General features: G+C 40.3%; 1 protein-coding gene across 4 annotated transcripts in view; it reads left to right on the top strand.

Moving 5' to 3' along the window:
- Adcy8 (adenylate cyclase 8) overlaps positions 1-26,687 on the top strand; it is a 249,784-nt gene that overhangs the window by 165,168 nt on the left and 57,929 nt on the right. For 2 of the 4 annotated variants that reach the window (XM_087556004.1, NM_017142.1), the window contains 2 exon segments: positions 1,058-1,255; positions 22,659-22,759. In XM_087556004.1, the coding sequence (XP_087412130.1) occupies positions 1,058-1,255; positions 22,659-22,759 (299 nt within the window). 4 annotated transcript variants of the gene reach the window in all.

The raw sequence follows: 26,687 nt of genomic DNA, 5'->3' as shown, positions 1-26,687 counted from the left end.
TTCCAAGCACAGCTAGTTAAGAGGCTTGCAGAGCTAAACAGAGACTGTGAATTTGTACTCCTCACAGATACACCACAGCCTTTCTCCACTCAGGGAAATCCTTGATGGTGAATGGCATTCCTCTGCTCCTCTAACCCTTTAGGCCAACTCATGCTTTGTTTGATTTAACTTTTAGTTTTCTTTAATAAGCCATCTTAAATTGGAGCTGTGAGTGAGTGAGTATTGCATTTGGCTAGAGCCAGCCAGTTGATTTTTATCAGTGGCGGTTGAGTCACCAGGAGACAAGATCTCTGACATGTCCTCATGAGCCAATGCAATCTCTGCATCCATGTTCCCAGGTCCAATTACCAGTCATGACGGTACATCTTCCTCCACCTCATGCTGTGTAATCCTGGGAAACAGCAAGATGCTGGAATTGCTCGCACTTTTTGCCTAAAGAATATTATACATATATCTATATGGAAATATAGATATATAATGGTTTATGTTGGAAAAAACTCTGTATGTGTAAAAAACTGTATTAATATTTGTCGAGTCTGAGAAGCAGAGCCTGGCACGTAGCATTGTCTGTGTTTGAGAGATGCTTAAAAGGAAAATGCCAACCAGGAAGCACACTGAGTCTTCTCATCACCATTAGGTGAGCAACCTCATTAAAATGTGGAATCTGCTCAGTGAGAAGAGATCGTTTCAATGGGCTTTTTGGATACACAGACTTTCTGCTATTTCTTTGGTTCTCTTTCTCTCATACCTGGGATGTGCCTGGTTAGAGAAACAGTGGTGACTCACTTTTCTCAGGCAACAGCTCCCTAAATGCCTCAACCAAAGGAATTCAGCCACACAGAAGAAAGAAATGACTCCTCTCTGTGTGACATTTTGCCAGGTTGTGTTTCTCTGAACCAAATGCTAACTGATCACGTGTGGTAGGCTCCACTGAATACAACTGCATGGACTGCTGTAACTGTGTGCAATGCAACATGATCTAAAAAAAAAAATGCATCTCTTTTGGATCCTAAGGGGACTAGCAGGTTTATTGTATTTGCATGTGCTTTCCCTCTAGACTCTGGCTGCCCTAACAAGAAATTCAATAAATCTGCTTCCAAACCATCTCGCACAAGCTTTGCATGTCCAGTCTGGGCCTGAGGAAATTAACAAGAGAATAGAGCATACCATCGACTTGCGGAGTGGCGATAAGTTGAGAAGAGAGCATATCAAGCCATTCTCACTGATGTTTAAAGACTCCAGCCTGGAGCACAAGGTAGAACTGAGTCTCCACAGTGGCTTTTTTTTTTTTTTTCTGAAGTAAATTCTTGTCAATGTCTGTGGGCTTAGAGAGCGCAAGGGCTGTGGTCTTGCTTTCTCTGCTCTTCCTTTGGTTTGGTTTGATTGGTTTTTTCTCTTATTGTCTTTGAAATGATGAGTAAACGGAAGGCTGTGAAAGGGAGATGCTCATTAGATAAAGAGAGCCTCCTCTCTGCACTCTAAGGGACAGATGCCTAAAGGAACAAAGAGGCCTTGACTCAGTAAGCATCAAAATGGTTTCTTCCCCTTTGAGACTGTAAAGTCAAGTGTGTTGCCAAGTCTTTGCATTCACTTCCATTGTAACCCTGAGAGTTTAACATGCGTGGTCTCTCAAAACATGACATAAATGTAAGCAGTAAGCCCTGTATGACTTAGATTTTTAAAAAGTGCCCAATTTTTCAGTTGTCTGCTGGATCAGACTCTACGTAAACCTGATAGCAAACTATAGATTCTGAGTCAAGCTTAACTCTTCCATTGCTACTTTCTTTCTGTGTGATCTCTCACAAGAAAAATGACTTCTCTGAGCCTGCAGCTCCTTCTGTAAAAGGGGGTTGCTATATACTTGTCCCAGTCACCACAAGTGGTCTGGCTACTTTTTGTTTCTTGTGATTTTGAAAAAATAATTGACAATTCGCTGAAGATAGGGAGGATCTCTTTTGATTCACAGGTCAAGGTACAGTCCGTCATGGTAAGGAAACCAGGGCGCTTGAAGCTGCTGGTCACATTACCTTCACAATCAGGAGGAAATGAGCAATAAATGTTAAGGGCAGGTTCCTTGTCACCTTTGTATTTAGCTCAGGAAGCCGATCCATGGGGCGCTGCCATCTACAGTTAGGGCGGCTCTTCCTACTCAAGTAACTTAATCAATAAAACCCCATGTGTGTCCAAAGGATTTGTAGATAATCCCTCACAGGCATGCTCAAAGTTCCTTTACTAGATGATTCTGTGTCCTGTCAATTTGACAATCATAAACTATCACACAAGTTATGAGAGTCTCCAAGACAATGCCTTGCTTAGGTAAATTGTTTAAATTATGGCAAGCCATCACTGTGCTGGTGACATTCTCTATTTCCTTCTTCTATCCTGGCTGTGTACTGGGGAGGAGCAAAGATAGGTGGAGCGTATTGCTTAAGGGAACCGCTCCCTTCCTGCAGACAGTTCTACCTTAGCTGAGCACAGGGTGTATCTACAGGACCTCCAGCAAGAATAGCAGGGCATTTGCAAGCAAATTTCAGGAGTCTGATCCACTATGCATCATGAAGTTCCAGTTAACAATTCATTTATGAGTTTATTCAGTTGCCTAGAGGATTGTGCCTTCCCCAGTTAGGGGAATTCACAACTGTGTGTACCTGCCCCATCCCCAATGAGTTTCTCTGACCATTACCTCTGGACAACCAACTCTAACATGAATACCTTGCACCTTCAATTCCCAATTCAGGTTCCATTGTGTCTATGCACTAAACAAACAGAAAAGAAACATTTTCCTTGCTCAACATCCCCCCAAAATAGCAGATATGATCTTCTTATTCATAATATAATTAAGGGCTTACAGGCCAAAATTAAAATCATTTTGTCTCCTGGATACTCTACAAAAGGAACAATGACAATAAGCAAAGGGGCTTTTCAGAGAATCTTCTCAGTTAGCCTGTATAGACATCATAGTTCAGCCCAGAAGTGAACAAAACCCTTTACTGGTTCCTGCTAAAAGTGCGCTTGCCTCACTATCGCCCTAATTCCTGCAGACTGCACTATCTAGTATGTTTTAGTCAACAGTGTCTCTATCTTATTTGCAACTCCCTGATACTAGAACAAAAACAGGTCTTTGTCAGGTAAAGCATGTTTGAGTCTAAGTTGCCTATGCAGGGAAAGCTCTTCCAGAACAGCTAGAGGATGGAACTCTGGTACACAGGGATTCGCCCATGGACGGTCCAGCCTTGTGTCATCTAGCATGTGCTCTGGGGTTCTCAGTGTTGAGGGCGCTGGGTCATGCATGCTTCAGGAGACATTGAGTACCCGCCCTTGGGTTCCAGAAACATTCCTCAGTGTCTCTCACTCTCAGATCCTCGTTGGAGAGTAAGTTAGTGCTGAGCAGAGAATGTATAATGAGTGGCTTCAATTACATATTTACAGTGGAAAGTATAAAGTGACTAAACAACAGAATAAAGCAGATGCTATCATAAGATTCAGCTTGTAGGTCATCCAAAGGGACAGAGATAAACCTCAGAAGCCTGGGGGACTAAGGTTGAGACTCACTAAGATGCAGAGGCCAGGGTGCAACTTAGACTCAAACATGCTTTACCTGACAAAGACCTGTTTTTGTTCATATCTCAACCTCTGCTCAGATCTCCAGGGCTTGCACATACTGGTGCGTTTATGAAGAGGAAAAGCCCGTCCATCCTCATTCTTTGTAAACTTTGGATGGAAGAGGCAAAAAACAAGGATTTAGGCAGGAAAATGTCCTAAAACCTTAGCAAGATAAAAGTGAGATTCTGAAAATATGAGATGCTAGAATCTGAGAAAACTTTTGTGTGATGTATGGGCTTATTGTACCCTTAGGAAAAACTTTGCTCTCAGACTTGCAAAGGGAACACTGACCCTTCAAGAGGTTAAGCATCAGTCAGAGAAGTCCAAAGGCAAGAGCCATATTTTATTGACTCCAGGGACCAATCATCGGTCCAGTGATACTCTGCGTTCTATGTATCATTCAGATATAAAGTTACACCATATTAGGAATTTATGAGAAGCATGCACAACACACACATGCACATGTACACATAAACACTAGACACACAGCTGGGTTTACACACTCAGGGTAATGATGACCAGGAAATAAAATTCACCCAATACATAGCACGGTGAGACCACGTGTCTAATCCTGTCAGTGAGAAGATAAATGGAAAGAATGTCTCAAGATCTAAACTTCAAATAATCATATACATGTTTGCCCCCAAATTCAATCTGGATGAAAAACCTCCAGCAGAATTTAAAGTGGTCCTGGTTGATACTGCCACCTGGTGGCTAGAAGAAACAATCGCACACCTCCCTGGAAAAATCTCCAGGTTTCAAGATTCCCAAGAGGACAAAAGGTGCCCTGATTTCAGAGGTGTGTGAAGGCTCATACTACAAAACCTTTACATTTTAAGTAAAAATGTGCATATTTTAGCATTTCTAAATATCTAGAGTATTTATGATTGCGATACCTCTTTTGATCATAAAAGTATGTTCTTTGAAAGGAAAAGCAGAAATGGAAATATTGATGCAATTTTGTATGGAAGGAAAGGTTCCGCTCTGCTTAGGCAACAGAAGGAAGCAGGAATGAGAATTAGTTCCCCACCTTTAAGAGATAATCACAGAGCAGACAGCTCCATTGGAATGCACAGACTTGTCATTCAGACATTGCTTGGTCATAACTTAAAAGAACTGACATGTCTATCAACAGTGTCATGAGCCACCAGGCTTTAAGTACTTTGTAGCGTTGCACACTACTTGTTGAGAGAATAAGAAAATACACAAAGTAAGAGCATCCACAGAAACTTTAAAGCCAACAGTCTGGTGTATGGAATGGCAAACAGACTAGACACACTCTCTCAAACAAGGAGAAGTGTGAGGCCCTGCACCCAATATTGCCCTTTGATTTACACACAAACATACAGACACACACACCACAGAAACACATAAACACACACCAAATAAGAAAATGGGGAAAGACTTCGGGTACAAAGATAGAGGAAGATGGCCCCACTTCCTACTAATCTCATTTCACAAATGTTAAACTAAAAATACTGAGTGGACTTTGATCTGATCTTGTTCAGTAGATGTTTAAGAGGGAAAACTAAAGTTCTCCTTGGTCCCCACTTGGGAATTCATTGTGGGGAACTCCTCTCCTGCTGCCACCTCAGTATTGTTTTAGACTAGGCTACAAAAGACTATGCTACCCTTGCCTTCTCTGTACCTTGGTTTCCTCATCTGTGGAATCAATAGCTTGGGCAGGTCTTCACCTTCTCTAGATACTTTGACTCCAATGTGTCCTGAATATGTTGGTTTTCCAATCACAATCCACGTTTGCTCTATCCAAAGCCATTGTTTTCATTCTCGTAGCTCATCCATGATGCATTTCCCGTGACAAGACATAGCACAGAAGACTTTTTCTTGGCCAGGTTACAATCCATGCTTCTCAACATTTTCACTTGCCAACAAATTCATGAGAGCTCTCTGGGCAGACCCTTGGATGGGAAAAGAGGGCTCAAGTATCAAAGATCCAATATTTCATAGGGAAAATGTCCCTTTCTTTATCAAGGCTTAAAGATCCCGAGGACCAGAAAAAGTTAGGACAGCAGAAAGGATATGTAGAAATGAAACCTGATTGTTAAAGTCTATTGATGATACTGGGTTTTTCTCACATAAAATAATACATTTGTCCTGGGAAGATGGCTCAGTAGATAATGCTTTACATGGAGAAGGATCTGTGTTCAGATCCACAGAACTCATGCCAAGCGAAACACATGGGTCAGTTCTACAGTGAAGTGAAAGGCAGAGACAGAGGATGTCCAGAATTTTGTGGCCTTGCTAGTGTGGTGTACAGCATGAGATTCAGTGTAAACAAGGCAGAGGAAGGGAACTACCACCAACAGTTGTTCTCATACCTCCACACATGTGTCATGGCACATGCATGTCCACACTCGTGTACTTACATATCACACACACACACACACACACACACACACACACACACACACACACAAATACTAATGGTGATGTATTTTCAGTATCGATGTTTTATACCAAATAAATGAAGAATTAAAGAAAATAAAATCTTTCTTGATCATTCAAAATGTTAACATTCTAGCATCAGCCACCATGGCCTTAAAGGAATGTGTGCCCATGTGCTTATTTGTGGGATTTTTGTAAAGCAGACTATTCTGTGCACAATACTAGGAGCAGTTTTAATCATTCCGTGCTTGAGCCTTTTTTTTTTCATGGTGCTATTCAGTTAAGACAATAATGTTAATAGCTGCATGATGTCCCATTGGGACTTTAAACCATTATTTTATTATTTTATTTTCAGTTGTCACTACTCTGTTTCCAACTATGTCTCCATAGCTGTCTGCATGGTTAAACGTGTCTTCATGCTCAGTCTTTGCTTAGGGTGAGATAGTAAAGACATCAAAAGGTGTACATTTAAAATATTTCATATATACTTTGGGATATCTTTGAAGATGGATGTCTATACTTCTTCAAAATCATCAATTCTATAGAAAGAAAACATGTCCTTATTGGGTTTTTTTTTAATATTGTGACTGGGATGAAGAACCTTTTGGTTCTCAGATGTTGCCTTGGGTGATGTCCTTTGTCGTAACTCCTTTCAGTGAAGGCACTCACATTTGCTTTGCAAGTTGTGAGGCTTTGCTATCCAGTGGGGAACTTACTCTTTTGGGGATCACCCATTTTGTTCCCTTCTGTTTCTAGACTTCTTATAGGGAGGTAGTATATCTCAGCTTCCGGTCCTCATTCACCACTGTGACAAGACTCACTCTGAGTAAGTTTAGGATAGAGGTGGCAGATTATTCCAATTACAGGCAGATGTCCCCAGCCATAGAAACCCACATAAGCCCTTTAGAGCCTTTGGAGAATTGAATAGCATGGACACTTACTTGGAAGAACTAAGTATAGTGTTCAATAAACCATGGAACTGCCTTAGAATGGGAAAAGTTCTTAATGTAGAGTAAAAATAAGAGTATGTTACCGTATGCCCTGTAATAGGTTAGACATTTTGACTTCTGATGGTGGTACTTTAGTGGGTGAGGCATTAAAATAAAATCATCTCAATAAAAATTAGATTTTCTTCTTTCTTCCAAGTCTGACATCATCTGTGTGATTCTGAAACTTCTTATCTTTAAGAAAGCCTCTTTCTGTAAAATTCTCTTCATTCTGCAGGATGCAGAGTTGCCTTGTGACCTTGTATGAAATGCAAGGGCCTGCTAGTCAACTGCCCTTAAGATGAAAATTATTCAAGGGGATATGCATTTTGAGACACGTTCTTGGAGGATTCTTTTTTTTTATTTTCAGCCATATTTCATTGTCATTTGGCTGAGTGAGCATGAGTAAGACCAGCTCATATCAAAAGGTCCCTAGGCCAATCTGAGCCAATATGGACTCCGACAGCTTCTGTAAGGCTTTCAGTGGAATTAGGAGAAAAAAGACCTGGATTCAAATTCCCCTTAGGAAATAAAATCAGTCACAAAGAGTTGCATATTACTCTATAGTAGCAGAGACAGACAGACAGGTTGATAGACTCTAGTTACTCCAATAGACTTTTCTGGACTCATACAAAAAAATCTTTTTTGTTCAAACATGTTTAGTTTTCATTTACAAAAAAAAAGAATAAGAAAAAGCATAGAGCCAATCACCTAGAAAACATGACTTTAGCCCAGTTTTTGTCAATATGAGCTATGAAACAAGGCAAAGGATTTGACTTCACTGACATGTTTATGATCACCTGCCCATAGGGGCTAGTATGAAAATTCAGGGCTGGAAAGATGACTCACTGGGTAAAGATCTAACAACGCAAGAATGGCACCTGAGCTTGGGACCCCGGACTCTACATAAAAGCTAGACACTTAGGGCAGCATCTGTAGCTCCGCCACAGGCCTTCAGGGAGACGAAAGCAGAGAAAGGATAATCCTCAGAGCTTCTTGGCCAACTACTGAGCCAGGTAGCCTTGTACCAAGCTAGGCAGGGGGCAGGTAACTGACATCATACACTATATATTTGGATAAATGAGACAGTTTTCTTATGCCAACCTAATACTAGAGGATAAACCTTCACAACAAACTTTACAATTATAGAACTCTGTATAAAAACTATTTAACAAAAACAGCAAAAGGTGTCCTCATAATATGTCCTGTATCCTAATATTCCAAGATTCCAAACTCTATCCATTTAATCTGGCAGACTTGTCACTCACTAAGTGAAATACTCCCAGTATATCTATAGCTCACTGGAGCAGAAACATTGGCTGCCTTGTCTCCTAGGATGTGTCTTAAGAATGAGAAATACAGGCTCTTTATTTAAGGGAGTCCTTTGAGTAGCTCCCAGTGTTGTGTCTCTTCCTACGAGAACAAGCCATTCACATATTTTGATCTCTTTCACAAATGGGTTTCTTCATGTTCCCATAAGAATTGTCTCTCTAGCTTCTCTTGTTATTTCTAGTGCCATAACTCAGAGCACTTGATCTGTTCAGTTCATGTTCTGCTTGTCTGTGTTCTACTAACCACTGTGTTCTGAGCATTGGAGAAAGACAGAAAGTCACAGCTTCTGTTCTCATGGAATTTATACTCTCCTTTGTGAACTTCATCCAGTCACTGACCTACCCATCCTAAAAAACAAAATGGGATAAAAGTGCCCATGAGCTCCGAGGCTGTTGTGCACTGGAAATGCACGGAAGGTTTATGTGCCTCAGAGGTTGCAGCAAACTGCTACTAAAGTAGCAGCCTAATAAGCAGTTATTCATCTATCAGCATCATGTCAGGCTCTGTCTGAAGCATTTTATACTTGTTACCTCATCTATTGTTACAACACCCTTTGTGTAGGTGCTAGCTTTACCATTTGACAGGTGCAAGCCTCAGAGAATGTAAGTACCTTTTCCAAGGCAGCATAGATGGGATTCCAATCTATTTCGGTCTGTCTCCTAAACCCAGACTACCATTAATACAGCAGAAAATCTTACAATTTCATAGTGCCTGCTTTTCAGGAAGTTTAGAATATTTCTGTGATATTGGCAGTTAGGGATATGATACAGGGAAGTTATTATATAGCAATTCATGTGGCAAAGATCTTTGAAGGGAGGAAAAGAGTAAAATGTAAACTCATAATCATTTCTTTAATCCTTTCCCTACCTACTACATAGATACATGTGTGCACACATATACAAATAACCCACCACATGCTTTTGCCATCACGGGAAAACACTGAGAAAAACAAACTAACACTAGGGCAGCTGTATCACATTAGCTCTGTAGGTACATGTGTCCATCAAATAAGTAAATAAATAAATTCATGGAATACATTTCCTCCTAGGACAGTGGGAATAGAAACAATCCTGATCTCTGTACTCAGAAGGCAGAAAAAAAGGTTAACAGTCAAGAATTGCTTACGTAGAGGAATGGTTTGAAAGAGCATACAAACGATAAGGTAGCTCTTAAAAATACTCAAGGCATGTGAAGTTAAATTGAGGGGAACATCACATTTTATACATCAATTAGCTATTAGATCTTGCTCATTTCTATTTAATGAAGACTACTGTAGTTTTCATGACATGAAACAAGGTCTGAGTTGAAAGCTTTCAAAACATTCATTTAATGTTACTATTTCCTGCTATATAAAAGCTACTATTTGCCACCCAAGAACTTCTTTTTTTTTTTTTTTTTTATTAACTTGAGTATTTCTTATATACATTTCAAGTGTTATTCCCTTTCCCGGTTTCCGGGCAAACATCCCCCTCCCCCCTCCCCTTCCTTATGGGTGTTCCCCTCCCAACCCTCCCCCCATTGCCGCCCTCCCCCCATAGTCTAGTTCACTGGGGGTTCAGTCTTAGCAGGACCCAGGGCTTCCCCTTCCACTGGTGCTCTTACTAGGATATTCATTGCTACCTATGGGGTCAGAGTCCAGGGTCAGTCCATATATAGTCTTTAGGTAGTGGCTTAGTCCCTGGAAGCTCTGGTTGCTTGACATTGTTGTACTTTTGGGGTCTCGAGCCCCTTCAAGCTCTTCCAGTTCTTTCTCTGATTCCTTCAACGGGGGACCTATTCTCAGTTCAGTGGTTTGCTGCTGGCATTCGCCTCTGTATTTGCTGTATTCTGGCTGTGTCTCTCAGGAGCGATCTACATCCGGCTCCTGTCGGTCTGCACTTCTTTGCTTCATCCATCTTGTCCAATTGGGTGGCTGTATATGTATGGGCCACCTGTGGGGCAGGCTCTGAATGGGTGTTCCTTCAGTCTCTGTTTTAATCTTTGCCTCTCCCTTCCTAGCCAAGGGTATTCTTTTTCCTCATTTAAAGAAGGAGTGAAGCATTCACATTTTGATCATCCGTCTTGAGTTTCGTTTGTTCTAGGGATCTAGGGTAATTCAAGCATTTGGGCTAATAGCCACTTATCAATGAGTGCATACCATGTATGTCTTTCTGTGATTGGGTTAGCTCACTCAGGATGATATTTTCCAGTTCCAACCATTTGCCTACGAATTTCATAGACTCGTTGTTTTTGATAGCTGAGTAATATTCCATTGTGTAGATATACCACATTTTCTGTATCCATTCCTCTGTTGAAGGGCATCTCGGTTCTTTCCATTTTCTGGCTATTATAAATAAGGCTGCGATGAACATAGTGGAGCACGTGTCTCTTTTATATGTTGAGGCATCTTTTGGGTATATGCCCAAGAGAGGTATAGCTGGATCCTCAGGCAGTTCAATGTCCAATTTTCTGAGGAACCTCCAGACTGATTTCCAGAATGGTTTTACCAGTCTGCAATCCCACCAACAATGGAGGAGTGTTCCTCTTTCTCCACATCCTCGCCAGCATCTGCTGTCACCTGAGTTTTTGATCTTAGCCATTCTCACTGGTGTGAGGTGAAATCTCAGGGTTGTTTTGATTTGCATTTCCCTTATGACTAAAGATGTTGAACATTTCTTTAGGTGTTTCTCAGCCATTCGGCATTCCTCAGCTGTGAATTCTTTGTTTAGCTCTGAACCCCATTTTTTAATAGGGTTATTTGTTTCCCTGCGGTCTAACTTCTTGAGTTCTTTGTATATTTTGGATATAAGGCCTCTATCTGTTGTAGGATTGGTAAAGATCTTTTCCCAATCTGTTGGTTGCCGTTTTGTCCTAACCACCGTGTCCTTTGCCTTACAGAAGCTTTGCAGTTTTATGAGATCCCATTTGTCGATTCTTGATCTTAGAGCATAAGCCATTGGTGTTTTGTTCAGGAAATTTTTTCCAGTGCCCATGTGTTCCAGATGCTTCCCTAGTTTTTCTTCTATTAGTTTGAGTGTGTCTGGTTTGATGTGGAGGTCCTTGATCCACTTGGACTTAATCTTTGTACAGGGTGATAAGCATGGATCGATCTGCATTCTTCTACATGTTGCCCTCCAGTTGAACCAGCACCATTTGCTGAAAATGCTATCTTTTTTCCATTTGATGGTTTTGGCTCCTTTGTCAAAAATCAAGTGACCATAGGTGTGTGGGTTCATTTCTGGGTCTTCAATTCTATTCCATTGGTCTATCTGTCTGTCTCTGTACCAATACCATGCAGTTTTTATCACTATTGCTCTGTAATACTGCTTGAGTTCAGGGATAGTGATTCCCCCTGAAGTCCTTTTATTGTTGAGGATAGCTTTAGCTATCCTGGGTTTTTTGTTATTCCAGATGAATTTGCAAATTGTTCTGTCTAACTCTTTGAAGAATTGGATTGGTATTTTGATGGGGATTGCATGGAATCTGTAGATTGCTTTTGGTAAAATGGCCATTTTTACTATATTAATCCTGCCAATCCATGAGCATGGGAGATCTTTCCATCTTCTGAGGTCTTCTTCAATTTCTTTCCTCAGTGTCTTGAAGTTCTTATTGTACAGATCTTTTACTTGCTTGGTTAAAGTCACACCGAGGTACTTTATATTATTTGGGTCTATTATGAAGGGTGTCGTTTCCCTAATTTCTTTCTCGGCTTGTTTCTCTTTTGTATAGAGGAAGGCAACTGATTTATTTGAGTTAATTTTATACCCAGCCACTTTGCTGAAGTTGTTTATCAGCTTTAGTAGTTCTCTGGTGGAACTTTTGGGATCACTTAAATATACTATCATGTCATCTGTAAATAGTGATATTTTGACCTCTTCTTTTCCGATCTGTATCCCCTTGATCTCCTTTTGTTGTCTGATTGCTCTGGCTAGAACTTCAAGAACTATATTGAATAAGTAGGGAGAGAGTGGGCAGCCTTGTCTAGTCCCTGATTTTAGTGGGATTGCTTCAAGTTTCTCTCCATTTAGTTTAATGTTAGCAACTGGTTTGCTGTATATGGCTTTTAATATGTTTAGGTATGGGCCTTGAATTCCTATTCTTTCCAGGACTTTTATCATGAAGGGGTGTTGAATTTTGTCAAATGCTTTCTCAGCATCTAATGAAATGATCATGTGGTTTTGTTCTTTCAGTTTGTTTATATGATGGATCACGTTGATGGTTTTCCGTATATTAAACCATCCCTGCATGCCTGGGATGAAGCCTACTTGATCATGGTGGATGACTGTTTTGATGTGCTCTTGAATTCGGTTTGCCAGAATTTTATTGAGTATTTTTGCGTCGATATTCATAAGGGAAATTGGTCTGAAGTTCTCTTTCTTTGTTGTGTCTTTGTGTGGTTTAGGTATAAGAGTAATTGTGGCTTCGTAGAAGGAATTCGGTAGTGCTCCATCTGTTTCAATTTTGTGGAATAGTTTGGATAATATTGGTATGAGGTCTTCTATGAAGGTTTGATAGAATTCTGCACTAAACCCGTCTGGACCTGGGCTCTTTTTGGTTGGAAGACCTTTAATGACTGCTTCTATTTCCTTAGCAGTTATGGGGTTGTTTAACTGGTTTATCTGTTCCTGATTTAACTTCGATACCTGGTATCTGTCTAGGAAATTGTCCATTACCTGAAGATTTTCAAATTTTGTTGAATATAGGTTTTTATAGTAAGATCTGATGATATTTTGAATTTCCTCTGAATCTGTAGTTATGTCTCCCTTTTCATTTCTAATTTTGTTAATTTGGACGCACTCTCTGTGTCCTCTCGTTAGTCTGGCTAAGGGTTTATCTATCTTGTTGATTTTCTCAAAGAACCAACTTTTGGTTCTGTTGATTCTTTCTATGGTCCTTTTTGTTTCTACTTGGTTGATTTCAGCTCTGAGTTTGATTATTTCCTGCCTTCTACTCCTCCTGGGTGTATTTGCTTCTTTTTGTTCTAGAGCTTTTAGGTGTGCTGTCAAGCTGCTGACATATGCTCTTTCCTGTTTCTTTCTGCAGGCACTCAGCGCTATGAGTTTTCCTCTTAGCACAGCTTTCATTGTGTCCCATAAGTTTGGGTATGTTGTATCTTCATTTTCATTAAATTCTAAAAAGTTTTTAATTTCTTTCTTTATTTCTTCCTTGACCAGGTTATCATTGAGTAGAGCATTGTTCAATTTCCACGTATATGTGGGCATTCTTCCCTTATTGTTATTGAAGACCAGTTTTAGGCCGTGGTGGTCCGATAGCACGCATGGGATTATTTCTATCTTTCTGTACCTGTTGAGGCCCGTTTTTTGACCAATTATATGGTCAATTTTGGAGAAAGTACCATGAGGAGCTGAGAAGAAGGTATATCCTTTTGCTTTAGGATAGAATGTTCTATAAATATCCGTTAAGTCCATTTGGCTCATGACTTCTCTTAGTCTGTTGACATCACTGTTTAATTTCTGTTTCCATGATCTGTCCATTGATGAGAGTGGGGTGTTGAAGTCTCCCACTATTATTGTGTGAGGTGCAATGTGTGTTTTGAGCTTTAGTAAGGTTTCTTTTACGTATGTAGGTGCCCTTGTATTTGGGGCATAGATATTTAGGATTGAGAGTTCATCTTGGTGGATTTTTCCTTTGATGAATATGAAGTGTCCTTCCTTATCTTTTTTGATGACTTTTAGTTGGAAATTGATTTTATTTGATATTAGAATGGCTACTCCAGCTTGCTTCTTCTGACCATTTTCTTGGAAAGTTGTTTTCCAGCCTTTCACTCTGAGGTAGTGTCTGTCTTTGTCTCTGAGGTGTGTTTCCTGTAGGCAGCAGAATGCAGGGTCCTCATTGCGTATCCAGTTTGTTAATCTATGTCTTTTTATTGGGGAGTTGAGGCCATTGATATTGAGAGATATTAAGGAATAGTGATTATTGCTTCCCTTTATATTCATATTTGGATGTGAGGTTATGTTTGTGTGCTTTCATTCTCTTTGTTTTGTTGCCAAGATGATTAGTTTCTTGCTTCTTCTAGGGTATAGCTTGCCTCCTTATGTTGGGCTTTACCATTTATTATCCTTTGTAGTGCTGGATTTGTAGAAAGATATTGTGTAAATTTGGTTTTGTCATGGAATATCTTGGTTTCTCCATCAATGTTAATTGAGAGTTTTGCTGGATACAGTAACCTGGGCTGGCATTTGTGTTCTCTTAGAGTCTGTATGACCTCAGTCCAGGATCTTCTGGCCTTCATAGTTTCTGGCGAGAAGTCTGGTGTGATTCTGATAGGTCTGCCTTTATATGTTACTTGACCTTTTTCCCTTACTGCTTTTAATATTCTTTCTTTATTTTGTGCGTTTGGTGTTTTGACAATTATGTGACGGGAGGTGTTTCTTTTCTGGTCCAATCTATTTGGAGTTCTGTAGGCTTCTTGTATGTCTATGGGTATCTCTTTTTTTAGGTTAGGGAAGTTTTCTTCTATGATTTTGTTGAAGATATTTACTGGTCCTTTGAGCTGGGAGTCTTCACTCTCTTCTATACCTATTATCCTTAGGTTTGATCTTCTCATTGAGTCCTGGATTTCCTGTATGTTTTGGACCAGTAGCTTTTTCCGCTTTACATTATCTTTGACAGTTGAGTCAATGATTTCTATGGAATCTTCTGCTCCTGAGATTCTCTCTTCCATCTCTTGTATTCTGTTGGTGAAGCTTGTATCTACAGCTCCTTGTCTCTTCTTTTGGTTTTCTATATCCAGGGTTGTTTCCATGTGTTCTTTCTTGATTGCTTCTATTTCCATTTTTAATTCCTTCAACTGTTTGATTGTGTTTTCCTGGAATTCTTTCAGGGATTTTTGCGATTCCTCTCTGTAGGCTTTTACTTGTTTATTAATGTTTTCCTGTGCTTCCCTAAGTGTGTTCATGTCTTTCTTGAAGTCCTCCAGCATCATGATCAAATATGATTTTGAAACTAGATCTTGCTTTTCTGGTGTGTTTGGATATTCCATGTTTGTTTTGGTGGGAGAATTGGGCTCCGATGATGGCATGTAGTCTTGGTTTCTGTTGCTTGGGTTCCTGCGCTTGCCTCTCGCCATCAGATTATCTCTAGTGTTACTTTGTTCTGCTATTTCTGACAGTGGCTAGACTGTCCTATAAGCCTGTGTGACAGGAGTGCTGTAGACCTGTTTTCCTCTCTTTCAGTCAGTTATGGGGACAGAGTGTTCTGCTTTCTGGCGTGTAGTTTTTCCTCTCTACAGGTCGTCAGCTGTTCCTGTGGGCCTGTGTCTTGAGTTCACCAGGCAGCTTTCTTGCAGCAGAAAATTTGGTCTTACCTGTGGTCCCGAGGCTCAGGTTCGCTCGTGGCGTGCTGCCCACGGGCTCTCTGCAGCGGCAGTAACCAGGAAGACCTGTGCCGCCCCTTCCGGGAACTTCAGTGCACCAGGGTTCCAGATGGTCTTTGGCTTTTTCCTCTGGCGTCCGAGATGTGTGTGCAGGGAGCAGTCACTTCTGGTTTCCCAGGCTTGTCTGCCTCTCTGAAGGTTTAGCTCTCCCTCCCACGGGATTTGGGTGCAGAGAACTATTAATCCGGTCTGTTTCTTTCAGGTTCCGGCGGTGTCTCAGGCACAGGGGTCCTGCCGCTCCTGGGCCCTTCCCCACGGGAGCCCAGAGGCCTTATACAGTTTCCTCTTGGGCCAGGGATGTGGGCAGGGGTGAGCAGAGTTGGTGGTCTCTTCCGCTCTGCAGCCTCAGGAGTGCCCACCTGACCAGGCGGTTAGGTCTCTCTCTCACCGGGTCTGGGAGTAGAGAGCTGCTGCGGGCCGGGATCCTCGGGTGTGGGACTTCCGGTAAACACAGAACGTGCCCGGTCCTAGAGAAATTCTGCTTTCCTGTGTCCCAAGCTCACCAGGCAGCTTTCTTATTTGGTCTTACCTGTGGTCCCGAGGCTCAGGTTCGCTCGTGGGGTGCTCCCCACGGGCTCTCTGCAGCGGCAGCAACCAGGAAGACCCCAAGAACTTCTTTAGATAATACTTTCTCTGAGTAAAATTGATATTTTATATGTGTTCAATATTTCTCTCAAGTGTCTGTGCACTTTAAATTTTATGTGGAGGTTTAACAGATTTTAGTAAAACGGTATCAGACACTTCAAATGTTTTGTCTGACTATGGACTCTTAAGTTACCATGACTGAAATAGGGAGAAATTTGACCAAGAAGGCTTGAAAACAGAATAACTCACTAGTGGGTTCTGATGTTGGCCTCTAAAATAAGTAATGAGCAGCATGAACATCTTTCTTGGAGATGATCGGAATTTTTTGCATCGTTCCATTCCTTGTTTACAGGTTGGAACTTGGAGCTTGAATCAATGGTCTCAGATGTTATCTATATTTTTTTTCTAAATCAGACACATCTTCATCACCCTCTTGATCTCATTTGGAAGGTTATTTTGAAGGAATGGGTCTCTTGTAACATCTGGTTTCTCTAAAGATTTTTTATTTATCTTGACTTTGTAAGTCTTAAAATAGTAGGAGTACTGAGGTCTCCTTCTTCATGAATGAATGACAAGTTTCAAAGAGGCTCAGAAAAGAAACCTAGCCCTTATTCAGATGTAGCTTTATAGGATTCTCCATACTCTTCATGCCTTGCAAAACACTGCCATTTGTACAAGCCTCTAGGTGATCAAATAATTTTAAGGGCCATTTCAGTTTTGTTAATTGGAAATTTTTTATTTGTATTTCAAATGTTATTCCCTTTCTTGGTTTCCCAGCCATTAGCACCATATCCCATCCCCCATCCCTTCTTCTATAAGGGTGTTCCCCCTCCCCAAACACCCCCCTTCCCGCCTCCCCGTACTGACATTCCCCTACACTGAGGGGTCCAGCCTTAGCAGGACCAAGGGCTTCTCCTCCCATTGGTGCCCAAAAAGGCCATCCTCTACTATATATGCAACTGGAGTTATGGGTCTGTTCATGTATAGTCTTTGGGTAGTAGTTTAGTCCCTGGGAGCTCTGGTTGGTTGGTACTGTTGTTCTAATAGGGTTGCAAGTCCCTTCAGCTCCTTCAGTCCTTTGTCTAATTCCTCCAACAGGGACCCCCATTCTCAGTTCACTGGTTTGCTGCTAACATTCGCTTCTGTCACTCTGGCTCGCTTTTGTCTCACTCTGGCTGAGCCTCTCTGGAGAGAGAGCTATATCAGACTCCTGTCAGCATTCACTTCTTGGCTTCATCAATATTATCTAGTTTTGGTGGCTGTATATATGTGGGCTATATCCCGAAGTGGGTCAGGATCTGAAGGGCCATTCCTTCAGTGTCTGCTCCAAACTTTGTTTCCTTATCCCATCTTATGAATATTTTTGTTACCCCTTTTAATTCCGCACTTTGGTCACCCTTCTTCTTGAGTTTCATGTGGTCTGTGGTATTTGGGTAATTTGAGCTTTTGGGCTAATATCCACTTACCAGTGAGTGGATACCATGTGTGTTTTTTGTGATTGGTTTACCTCACTCAGGATGATATTTTCTAGTTCAATCCATTTGCCTATGAATTTCATGAAATCATTGTTTTTCATTGCTCAGTAGTACTCCATTGTGTAGCTGTACCACATTTTCTGTATCCATTCCTATATTGAAGGGCATCAGAGTTCTTTCCAGCTTCTGACTATTATAAATAAGACTGCTATGAGCATAGTGGAGCATGTGTTTTTGTTGTATGTTGGAGCATCTTTTGGGTATACCCAGGAGAGGTATAGCTGGGTCCTCAGGTAGTTCGATGTCCAATTTTCTGAGGAACCTCCAGACTGATTTCCAGAATGGTTGTACCAGTCTGCCATCCCACCAACAATGGAGGAGTGTTCCTCTTTCTCCAAATCCTTGCCAGCATCTGTTGTCATCTGAGATTTTGGTCTTAGCCATTCTGACTGGTGTGAGGTAGAATCTCGGTGTTGTTTTGATTTGCATTTCCCTGATGACTAAGGATGTTGAACATTTTTAGGTGCTTTTTGGCCATTCAATATTTCTCAGCTGAGAATTCTCTGTTTAGTTCTGTACCCATATTTTAATACTGTTATTTGATTCTCTGGAGTCTAACTTCTTGAGTTCTTTGTGTATTTTGGATATTAGCCCTCTATCGAACATAGGATTGGTAAAAATCTTTTCCCAATCTGTTTGTTGCCATTTTGTCCAAATGACAGTGTCCTTTGCCTTACAGAAGCTTTGCAGTTTTATGAGGTCCCATTTGTCAATTATTGAACTTAGAGCATAAGCCATTAGTGTTTTGTTCAGAAAATTTTCCCCAGTGCCCTTGTGTTCAAGGCTTTTCTCCAATTTTTCTTCTATTAGCTTGAGTGTGTCTGGTTTGGTGTGGAGGTCCTTGATCCACTTGGACTTAAGCTTTGTACAGGGTGATAAGCATGGATCAATCTGCATTCTTCTACATGTTGACCTCCAGTTGAACCAGCACCGTTTGTTGAAAATGCTATCTTTTTTCCACTGGATGACTTTAGCTCCTTTGTCAAAGATCAAGTGATCATAGGTGTGTGGGTTCTTTCCTGGGTCTTCAAATCTATTCCACTGATCTACCTGCCTGTCTCTGCACCAATACCATACAGTTTTTATCACTATTGCCCTATAATACTGCTTGAAGTCAGGGATGGTGATTTCCCCCAGAATTTCTACATTTCATGACAAATTAGATTCATGTTTTGTTTTTTGTGGTATATTACATTTGTATAGATAATGTAATATAAGTATGCTCTAGGTCATCACCATATGATGCACAAGCCTAACTGTAGGAGAGGTCACGTTACTTAATTCTCATATACAGGACTCACAGTTTTGTTCCAAATAAGAATCTCTTTAGATTTAACAAGGTATTCATTTAGAATAATTAAAGATGTATGAGAAAAATCCTCTTTTTTAACACTAGTTTTATCTAAAGATGGAATGAAATTTCAAAGAAAAAGTTCATTTATTCTATAATTAGAAGAGTCTAGGGCAGAGATAATGCTTATTTGTCAGCAATATTACTGAGAAATGTTGGTAACAATAAAGCAAAGGCAAGAAACATAACCTACCTCATTTATGAGAGTATCATATTCTTCATAACTAGTCACAAAGTGCATAGTTCACCTTTGGAAAGTCAACTTCCCTGTTACTTTTATTGGAAGCACCCTCCTTACCATGTAGGGATGTAAAAATATCATCAGCACTCCTATTTTTGTATTGGAGAATGAAGGATCCTGATAAGTAGAATGTTTTCCTTCTTCCTCACTAAATAATGGTTTTTCAGAACTGTCTCAAGGACAGAGACAGGGAAGGCAAGAGGCACTACCCATCATATCTGTAGCTAGCTTCACTGACCATCCCTCTGTGGATGAAGAATCTGGAATGGGCTTTTCTTCCACATGACTATGTAATGACATTTGGATTTCTCACTTTTCTTGTGGTGGATCTAGAACTGATTGACCCTCATGACTCTGACTAATTCTACAGACACCATTTCAGTAGACTTCAGGGTTAACATCTTCAGATATGAACAAAGTACAACTCATCTTTCTTGAATGTTGCCTTCACAAGACACTGCTTTGAATGCTTGCTACATATGAACTCAGTTTAATTTCTAGAAACCCTTGTGAGTGGCTCCTATGACATTCATTTTCTATGTTACAAGAGTGAGATATATAAAACCTAGTAGATATGCCTCAAATTCCATAGCCAGTAGGTGTAGAAGCTGAGGTTCAAAGGTGTTGTGCTCTAGATTACTCCATGTTCACAAACTGAAATACAGAAATATTCGTGTGGTCAGATGAAGACAGAACAAAGATGAAACACAGAATGTATAATTTGGGAAAACAGAAGCATTTAACACACATGACATAGCCATACACTGAAGTATTCAGACCCTCACAAATCAAAATGAAGTTCGGTGAATCAGTGCTCAGTCTTGATACTGTAACATCCTGAGCCAATTAGGAATTTTCTTTTCATAAGCCTTCTTTCCTTGTGTTTCAAAGCCACAATGCATTTCATTCTGAAACCCAGTATTCTGTGTTTGATTGACATCAATGATACAGATTTTTCTTTTTGTGACTGTGCAAGGGACTGAAACTCAAACATGAAAATCAAAGGATGGTTGAGCATTGCAGACCTTACATGTCCCATTTGGTAGGAGAGACAAGTGAGGTTCAAAGACATTGGTTTTATTCCATACCTGATGTGCCTGGAGAGAAAGTAAGTCTCCCTATGTGATTCTACCAGATTGCTCTTGGGAGAAAACAACAAGCTCAAACGTCCAGCAACTGTAGTTGGGACCAATTATGGATTTGCAATTGTTTAAGTGCCATCAGTAAGAGATATTCAAGAGAGGAGTCACCAGGACTCTTTGGTAGCTATAGGGAGAATTATTCTCCCAGTGAAACAAGGCCAGTGAATGGGAAGGAACCTTACATAAAAGGAAAAGCTCAAACTTAGGCATTAAGCAGAGAGTGTGAAATAGGATGCCCTGCATAGTCATAAGGACAGAAAACATGCTTCCCTGATAAAACAGAGGTGGCTACCCAGTGGCACCCAGCAGACATTTGAGTATATGTGAGGTGTGCTATAGAAAGGATCCTAGAATTAGGAAGGTAACCTATCATAAATTCAACAGGCTGAGCTGCTGCTGCTGCTGCCGCCGGTGGTAGTGATGGTGGTGGTAGTGGTGTTAGTGGTGCTGGTAGTAATAATGGTGAAAATGAAGGATTAAATACACTAAGGATTGTGAATGATGTTTGTAAAATCTCAATATTGAATCTAGACAATCAAACTGCTTATCAGTTAACCAAAAAAAAATTAAATCATGTGTAACCAGCTATCATAAGGAACTCAGCCAGTTATCTTCCTTTGAATTACATTTGTAACTATTCATCTTGGCCTATGTGGGTCACTCAGATTGTCCCTGGTCCTAGCTAGCAGTATTGATAATTACTAATAATATGGATTTTCTTGAGTTTTATTAGGAAAGGGGGTGGCTTCTGGTGATTCTTCAGAGTTCCTGGATCCCCTCCAGATGCCAAGCAAATTGTCAGCAGCTGAACAGTCTTAGTGCTTAGAAATGAAAAATTCATTGCTCTGCAAAAGCAATGGATGGGTTCTCTGTGTAACACTGCACCTCCCGCAGGTTGCTCGCCAGCTACTGGTCATTCCCAAAACCTTAGCCATGATTCAGAGCAGTAAATTCCAGTCTACAATGTAAACCACACCCAACAGTCAGCATCAGTTTCAAAATCCCATAACTGTTATTTCAAACTATTAGACCAATAAAATGGACTGATCTCATCATTGTGTTGGCCTGACTTATATCTTATTAGGCATTGTGGGCAAAGAGCCTAAAGGTTGCAAGAAAGACATTGATCAGCTCACTGAAGTGACTCTGAAATTCAAACCAAGGATTACAAAGCTACAGTGCCAGGCTTAGCTTTGTGCCTCCTTCCTCATTCCAAAATAAGACAATCTGCATTCTATGTGGTCTACAGCTATTCACTAGGCTTCTATGTCAGTAAGGCAAAATGAGAGACCTGGATAAACCTTATTCTAATGTCTTCCACCAATTTTAAGCCCTCTGGGCCTCCTTCTAAAATATGATTACATGGTTTATTGACTCTACAGGGGTTCAGGAGATGAAGCAGAAGTGAGGCAAGTGCAAATATCCAAACTTTGAGATTAATGATTAACTATGAAATTAATGAGCACTCTGAGTAATCAGATAATGTTACCACCACTCCCCATGGCTACTAAAATGGACAACGGAAAGGTGTTCAGTATTGGACTATCCACCTTGATTTCTCTTCAGTGAGACATTATGCTACAGCACTGGAGACCTTGTGAGCTTCTTTAAACTTGTAAGATTCTGTGAAGTTATTCTCCATGCTTTTTATTTAAAAGAAAGCAGATTCACTGGTAAAGCATTTGCACATGTCCCCACACCTAACAAGAAACAGAGCACCGTCCTTACATAACTTCACTTTGCAAATGAAAGAAGTCTACGTGAGTTTGATCTGCAGTGTTCATGATGAGGGCTCTTCTGCTCTGTTAAGTGATAGACTGTTATGGGACAGGAGAAGGAAAAACTCATGAACCCTTGGAGGCCCCTTACTAGGGAAGGGATGTATTAATTACTGGCATTTCAGAGGAAAATTGATGGGAGGGATGAAGAGCTTGCCCTGTGAAGATTTTGGATTATACAGTTGATATCCTGGTAACTTTTTCAAAACGATATTGCGTTGTTGCTTCTCGTTGTTTTTCTTAACCTCAAATTGATGATATATATCTCCTCCAAAACATCAACTCTGCTACAAAGTAATCGATTCTACTTTTTTAAAATTACAGTATTCTCAAATGCGGGATGAAGTATTCAAGTCAAACTTGGTCTGTGCATTTATCGTTCTTCTGTTTATCACTGCGATTCAAAGTTTGCTTCCTTCTTCGAGGTAAGTACAAAAGGACTAAAATGGCAGCTGAAAACACCTCTGTGAGGTGATGAGCCCTTACCTGCAGCCATCCATCTGAGAAAGGTTGGGATTTTAACATGACTGTCCATGGCCTAGACCCGGGTGTTCGACAATTCTGGGTCTTCTTGGACCACCTTACTATGCATAATATTCTTATCACTCTGCCTAGGCTAAAATATTTTCCAATATTAATAAAATAATAGCCAAACTGGAGTGGTTCGTGTTCCTGTTGTATATTGTACCCATGAATTCAGAAAGCAATGAATTAAAGAGTTCAATCACTTGTTTGTTTTTTCACATGAGTCCTTCATACTTGTAGTATCACTTCTATGTTAGCAATAGTACAAACACATGTTAGCCAGTCGCTTACAAACACTTTAAACATAATAACTCAAAAACTCACTGTGATGAGCTCACAGGTAGCTACAATCAATGTTATCTTTATAAAGAGGAGAGACTTGAGGCTCAGAGTGCTAAAATGGGTTTCCCATTTGAAATATTTTAGCCTTAATTCAAACACAGAATGTCTAGTTCCAGAGCAAGTGTTCCTAACAAAAGCCAGGGCAGGAACTGTACAAGACAAGACTTGTGATGGTGATACTGTTTGTCTATTTGATTTGTTTTAAGGACATCTACAAAATTGGATAAGCACATTTCTAGGTGTGTCTGTGACAGTCTTTCCTAAGATGACTGACATATGGGTTGGCAGACTGAATAGAGAAGACCCACTCTGAATATAAGCAACACTATCTAATAGACAAGACTGGGACCCTCATCAAATGAAGAGCAGAAAGAGCCAGCTGATATTACCATACATATGATTGTTGTACAGTAGTGTGTTTACTCCTGCTGCTATGGATCTCAGACCCCAGATTCCTTAGCCTTTGAACATGAACTTGAACGTTTTAGGGTATCCCAGGCTAACAATTATCCAGGACTGCACCATTGATCCCTATTATTAAGAACAGTTCATTGTTTAAATAGAAAATCATTTCTCTAGTTTTCCAATCCACAGACAGCCACTGTGGGACAATCCATCCTCTCCTATTGTCTTAGGGTTTCCACTGCTGTGAATAGACAACATGACCAAAGCAACTCTTAAAAGGGAAAACATAAAAAAATGATAAAATAAAAGGGAAAACATTTAATTGGAGATGACTTAAGAGTTTCAGAGGTTCAGTCCATTATCACATGGCAGGAAGCATGGCAGTGTCCAGACAGATACAGTGCTGAAGGAGCCTGGAGTTCTACATCTTGATTGGAAAGCAGCCAGCAGGAGACTATCTTCTGCAGGCATCTAGGAGGACGATCACTCTTCAGCATTGAGTGGAGCCTGAGCATAGAAACAGACCTCCAGAGTCTTTGTCTGCAGTGACACACTTCCTCCAACAAGGACTCCAAAACAACAGCTTCTTCCAATAAGGCCACACCTCCTAATATTTTCACTTTCCATGGAACAAGCATAGCTAAATCACCACATCTACTGTAAGGCAATCTAGTAAAAATCCTATTATAATTACATATTTTTTCTCTTCTTTGGAGACACCTGACTGATAAATAAGACTGCAAAAAATGTTTTTCAAACATTGTTAGAGTCATGTTAGAAGGCATCAAAGATCACTTAAAAGACTACCATTGTCATAAGATGGGGGGAGTTCTAGCATTAGAAGGAATAACTACCAAGGCATTCAATAAAGGCTTGGAAATTACATTGATTGAGTCTCGTAAGTTCACAGTGTATTTTAAAAGTAGAAACAGATGAAAAATGAGAAACATTTTCCATCTCCTCTATAGGAACTGTATCACAAGATAAGCCGAGCAATCAAAGAGAAGAAACATCACATAAAGTATTCCAGCTTTTAAAAAAAATTAAGGAAATGATATAACAAAGATAGCACCATCTTCCAATCCCTAGTGAGGTAATAAATGGATAAGGAACTGTACCTCAAAGACTGGGATCAGCACAAACAGGAGATACAACCACATCATCTGACAGAAAAACCTGAGAAAGAGTAGGAAAGGAAGCCAGACTTGATATCCTGATTCCTTAGATTGGAGATAACACCTGGAACTTTCTCAGCAGCTGAATAGAAGGAGTCCCTGATTTTGGCTTCCAAATGCATCTTATATCTGCAATACAACCACCATTACCACCTCAATATGTTAGTGACCAGGAATACATAACCATGGAAGAGGTTGCCAAACTGACCTCTGACCAGGCAGCCCTCATATTGTGGAAACTGAATGGCTCATTCACCTTCAAGACAGCAAAGCTTCCTTTAGTGTGTGCTGGTTTCCCTCCAACAGATTTTCTTACTGATTGATGCTTTGCAATGGTACATAGTGGGCACCACTCCTTTATACTTCTGTAATGACTATTTTAAGAGATGAAGTAATCTTTGCTCATATGGCCATAGCTAATTCCTTATCCTTGAAGAAAACAAATTAATAGACCTTGGCAAAGGCAAACTATGCTAGCCCAGTTCTGTGCTTTAGTGTTTGCAGGTTCACAGGTGTTCCTTTCCCAAAAAGGTAAACTAAAGAAAGACTAGAAAATACCTTTAAATGCCTTTTAAGAATATAGAAACTATGTGCATCCTTTTAGCGAAGTGTAAAGAGAGAAAAAATTATAGAGGGGAGAGAGAAATATTGAGCTTGAGAGGGACAGTGGGAAGATTAGAAATTACTGATTTGACTATTTTCAGTGCAATAAACACACTGTATTATACTGCGTACTTAACTTCTTTGACACTTAAGTTTCCTCATCTACAGAATGGGAATTATGAAGGGTAAAGAGTCTGCTTAGTGGGTAGGAACACATACTTTTTTTGCATAAGACTCAACGTTGGCCCCAGCACCTATGTCATGCAATCCACAGTCTCACAATCACCTGTGACTCCAATGCCAAGAGATCTAAAACTCTCTTCTAGAGTGGTACCTGCACCCGTGTGTATGTGCATGCGCATGTGCACACATGCACATAACTAAAATCAAAATAGATATTGTAAAGATACTTTCAAGAATGAGAATACTATTTCTCAAACCACATAATGCACATCTGTTGAAAGAGCTAAGAATGCTGACCTCTCAGAGTTGCTTCAGTATCAAATGGGAGATTGCACTAACCAGCTCTTTGCAGATTCTGAAGAGTCATACAAATGTTCTCTTTGGCTATGATCTGAGGTTCTGAATCCTACTGAACCACAAGCAGCTGTGGGCCATTCACTCCTCTGCACTGATCTTGTCTGTCCAGCAAATGTCACACTGTACCACCAACCCAATCTGATTTTAAATGCAGACATCAGAGAATAATTAGACCTTAATTAGAGAGAAGACTCAAATAGAGATGTTTACAAATCCCTTGTCATTCTTTTTGAGACTTGATTTCAGAAATGAAAGGTTTCCTTGCCTCTCATATACAGCAACAATGCAAAAGCAAATTCAGAATCCCTGGATGCCAGAATGGCTGTATAATTAGATGGAATTTGCAGTCTGATGCTATAACGTTTATGTGTGCAGAAACAAGTGAGCACTGAGGGGCTGCGGGAAAGACTCTCAGAGGAATTTTATATGTAGCGCCAGCCACCAGATAAGAAAGCCTGTCCTATAGTCAATATTCTTCTCACATATCCTTGAATATCTTTAATATCCTAAACATTGCCCTGAAGAGAAATAGAATGTGTCTGTCTCCTGCTTTTATTACTCTATTTAACCTTAAAGACTTCTTTAAAATATAAGTCTAAAACAATCCATTTTGTAGTTTTTTTTAAAATGATGCTCAGACTAGTTAACTCCTTGGAGGTTGAAAGGTACAGGGTCCATTTTGGAACAAGTTCAAACATAGGAGATTTTTGTCTTATGCCTGAACTACTCTGCCTATCTTTCAAGTCATTTCCCTTCTCAGTGA

This window comes from Rattus norvegicus, chromosome 7 (assembly GCF_021556685.1).
Source record: "Rattus norvegicus strain SHRSP/BbbUtx chromosome 7, alternate assembly SHRSP_T2T, whole genome shotgun sequence".
Classification (NCBI taxonomy): domain Eukaryota; kingdom Metazoa; phylum Chordata; class Mammalia; order Rodentia; family Muridae; genus Rattus; species Rattus norvegicus.
Note: the sequence above shows the minus strand (reverse complement) of the source record. Positions and strands in the feature narration are given on the sequence as shown.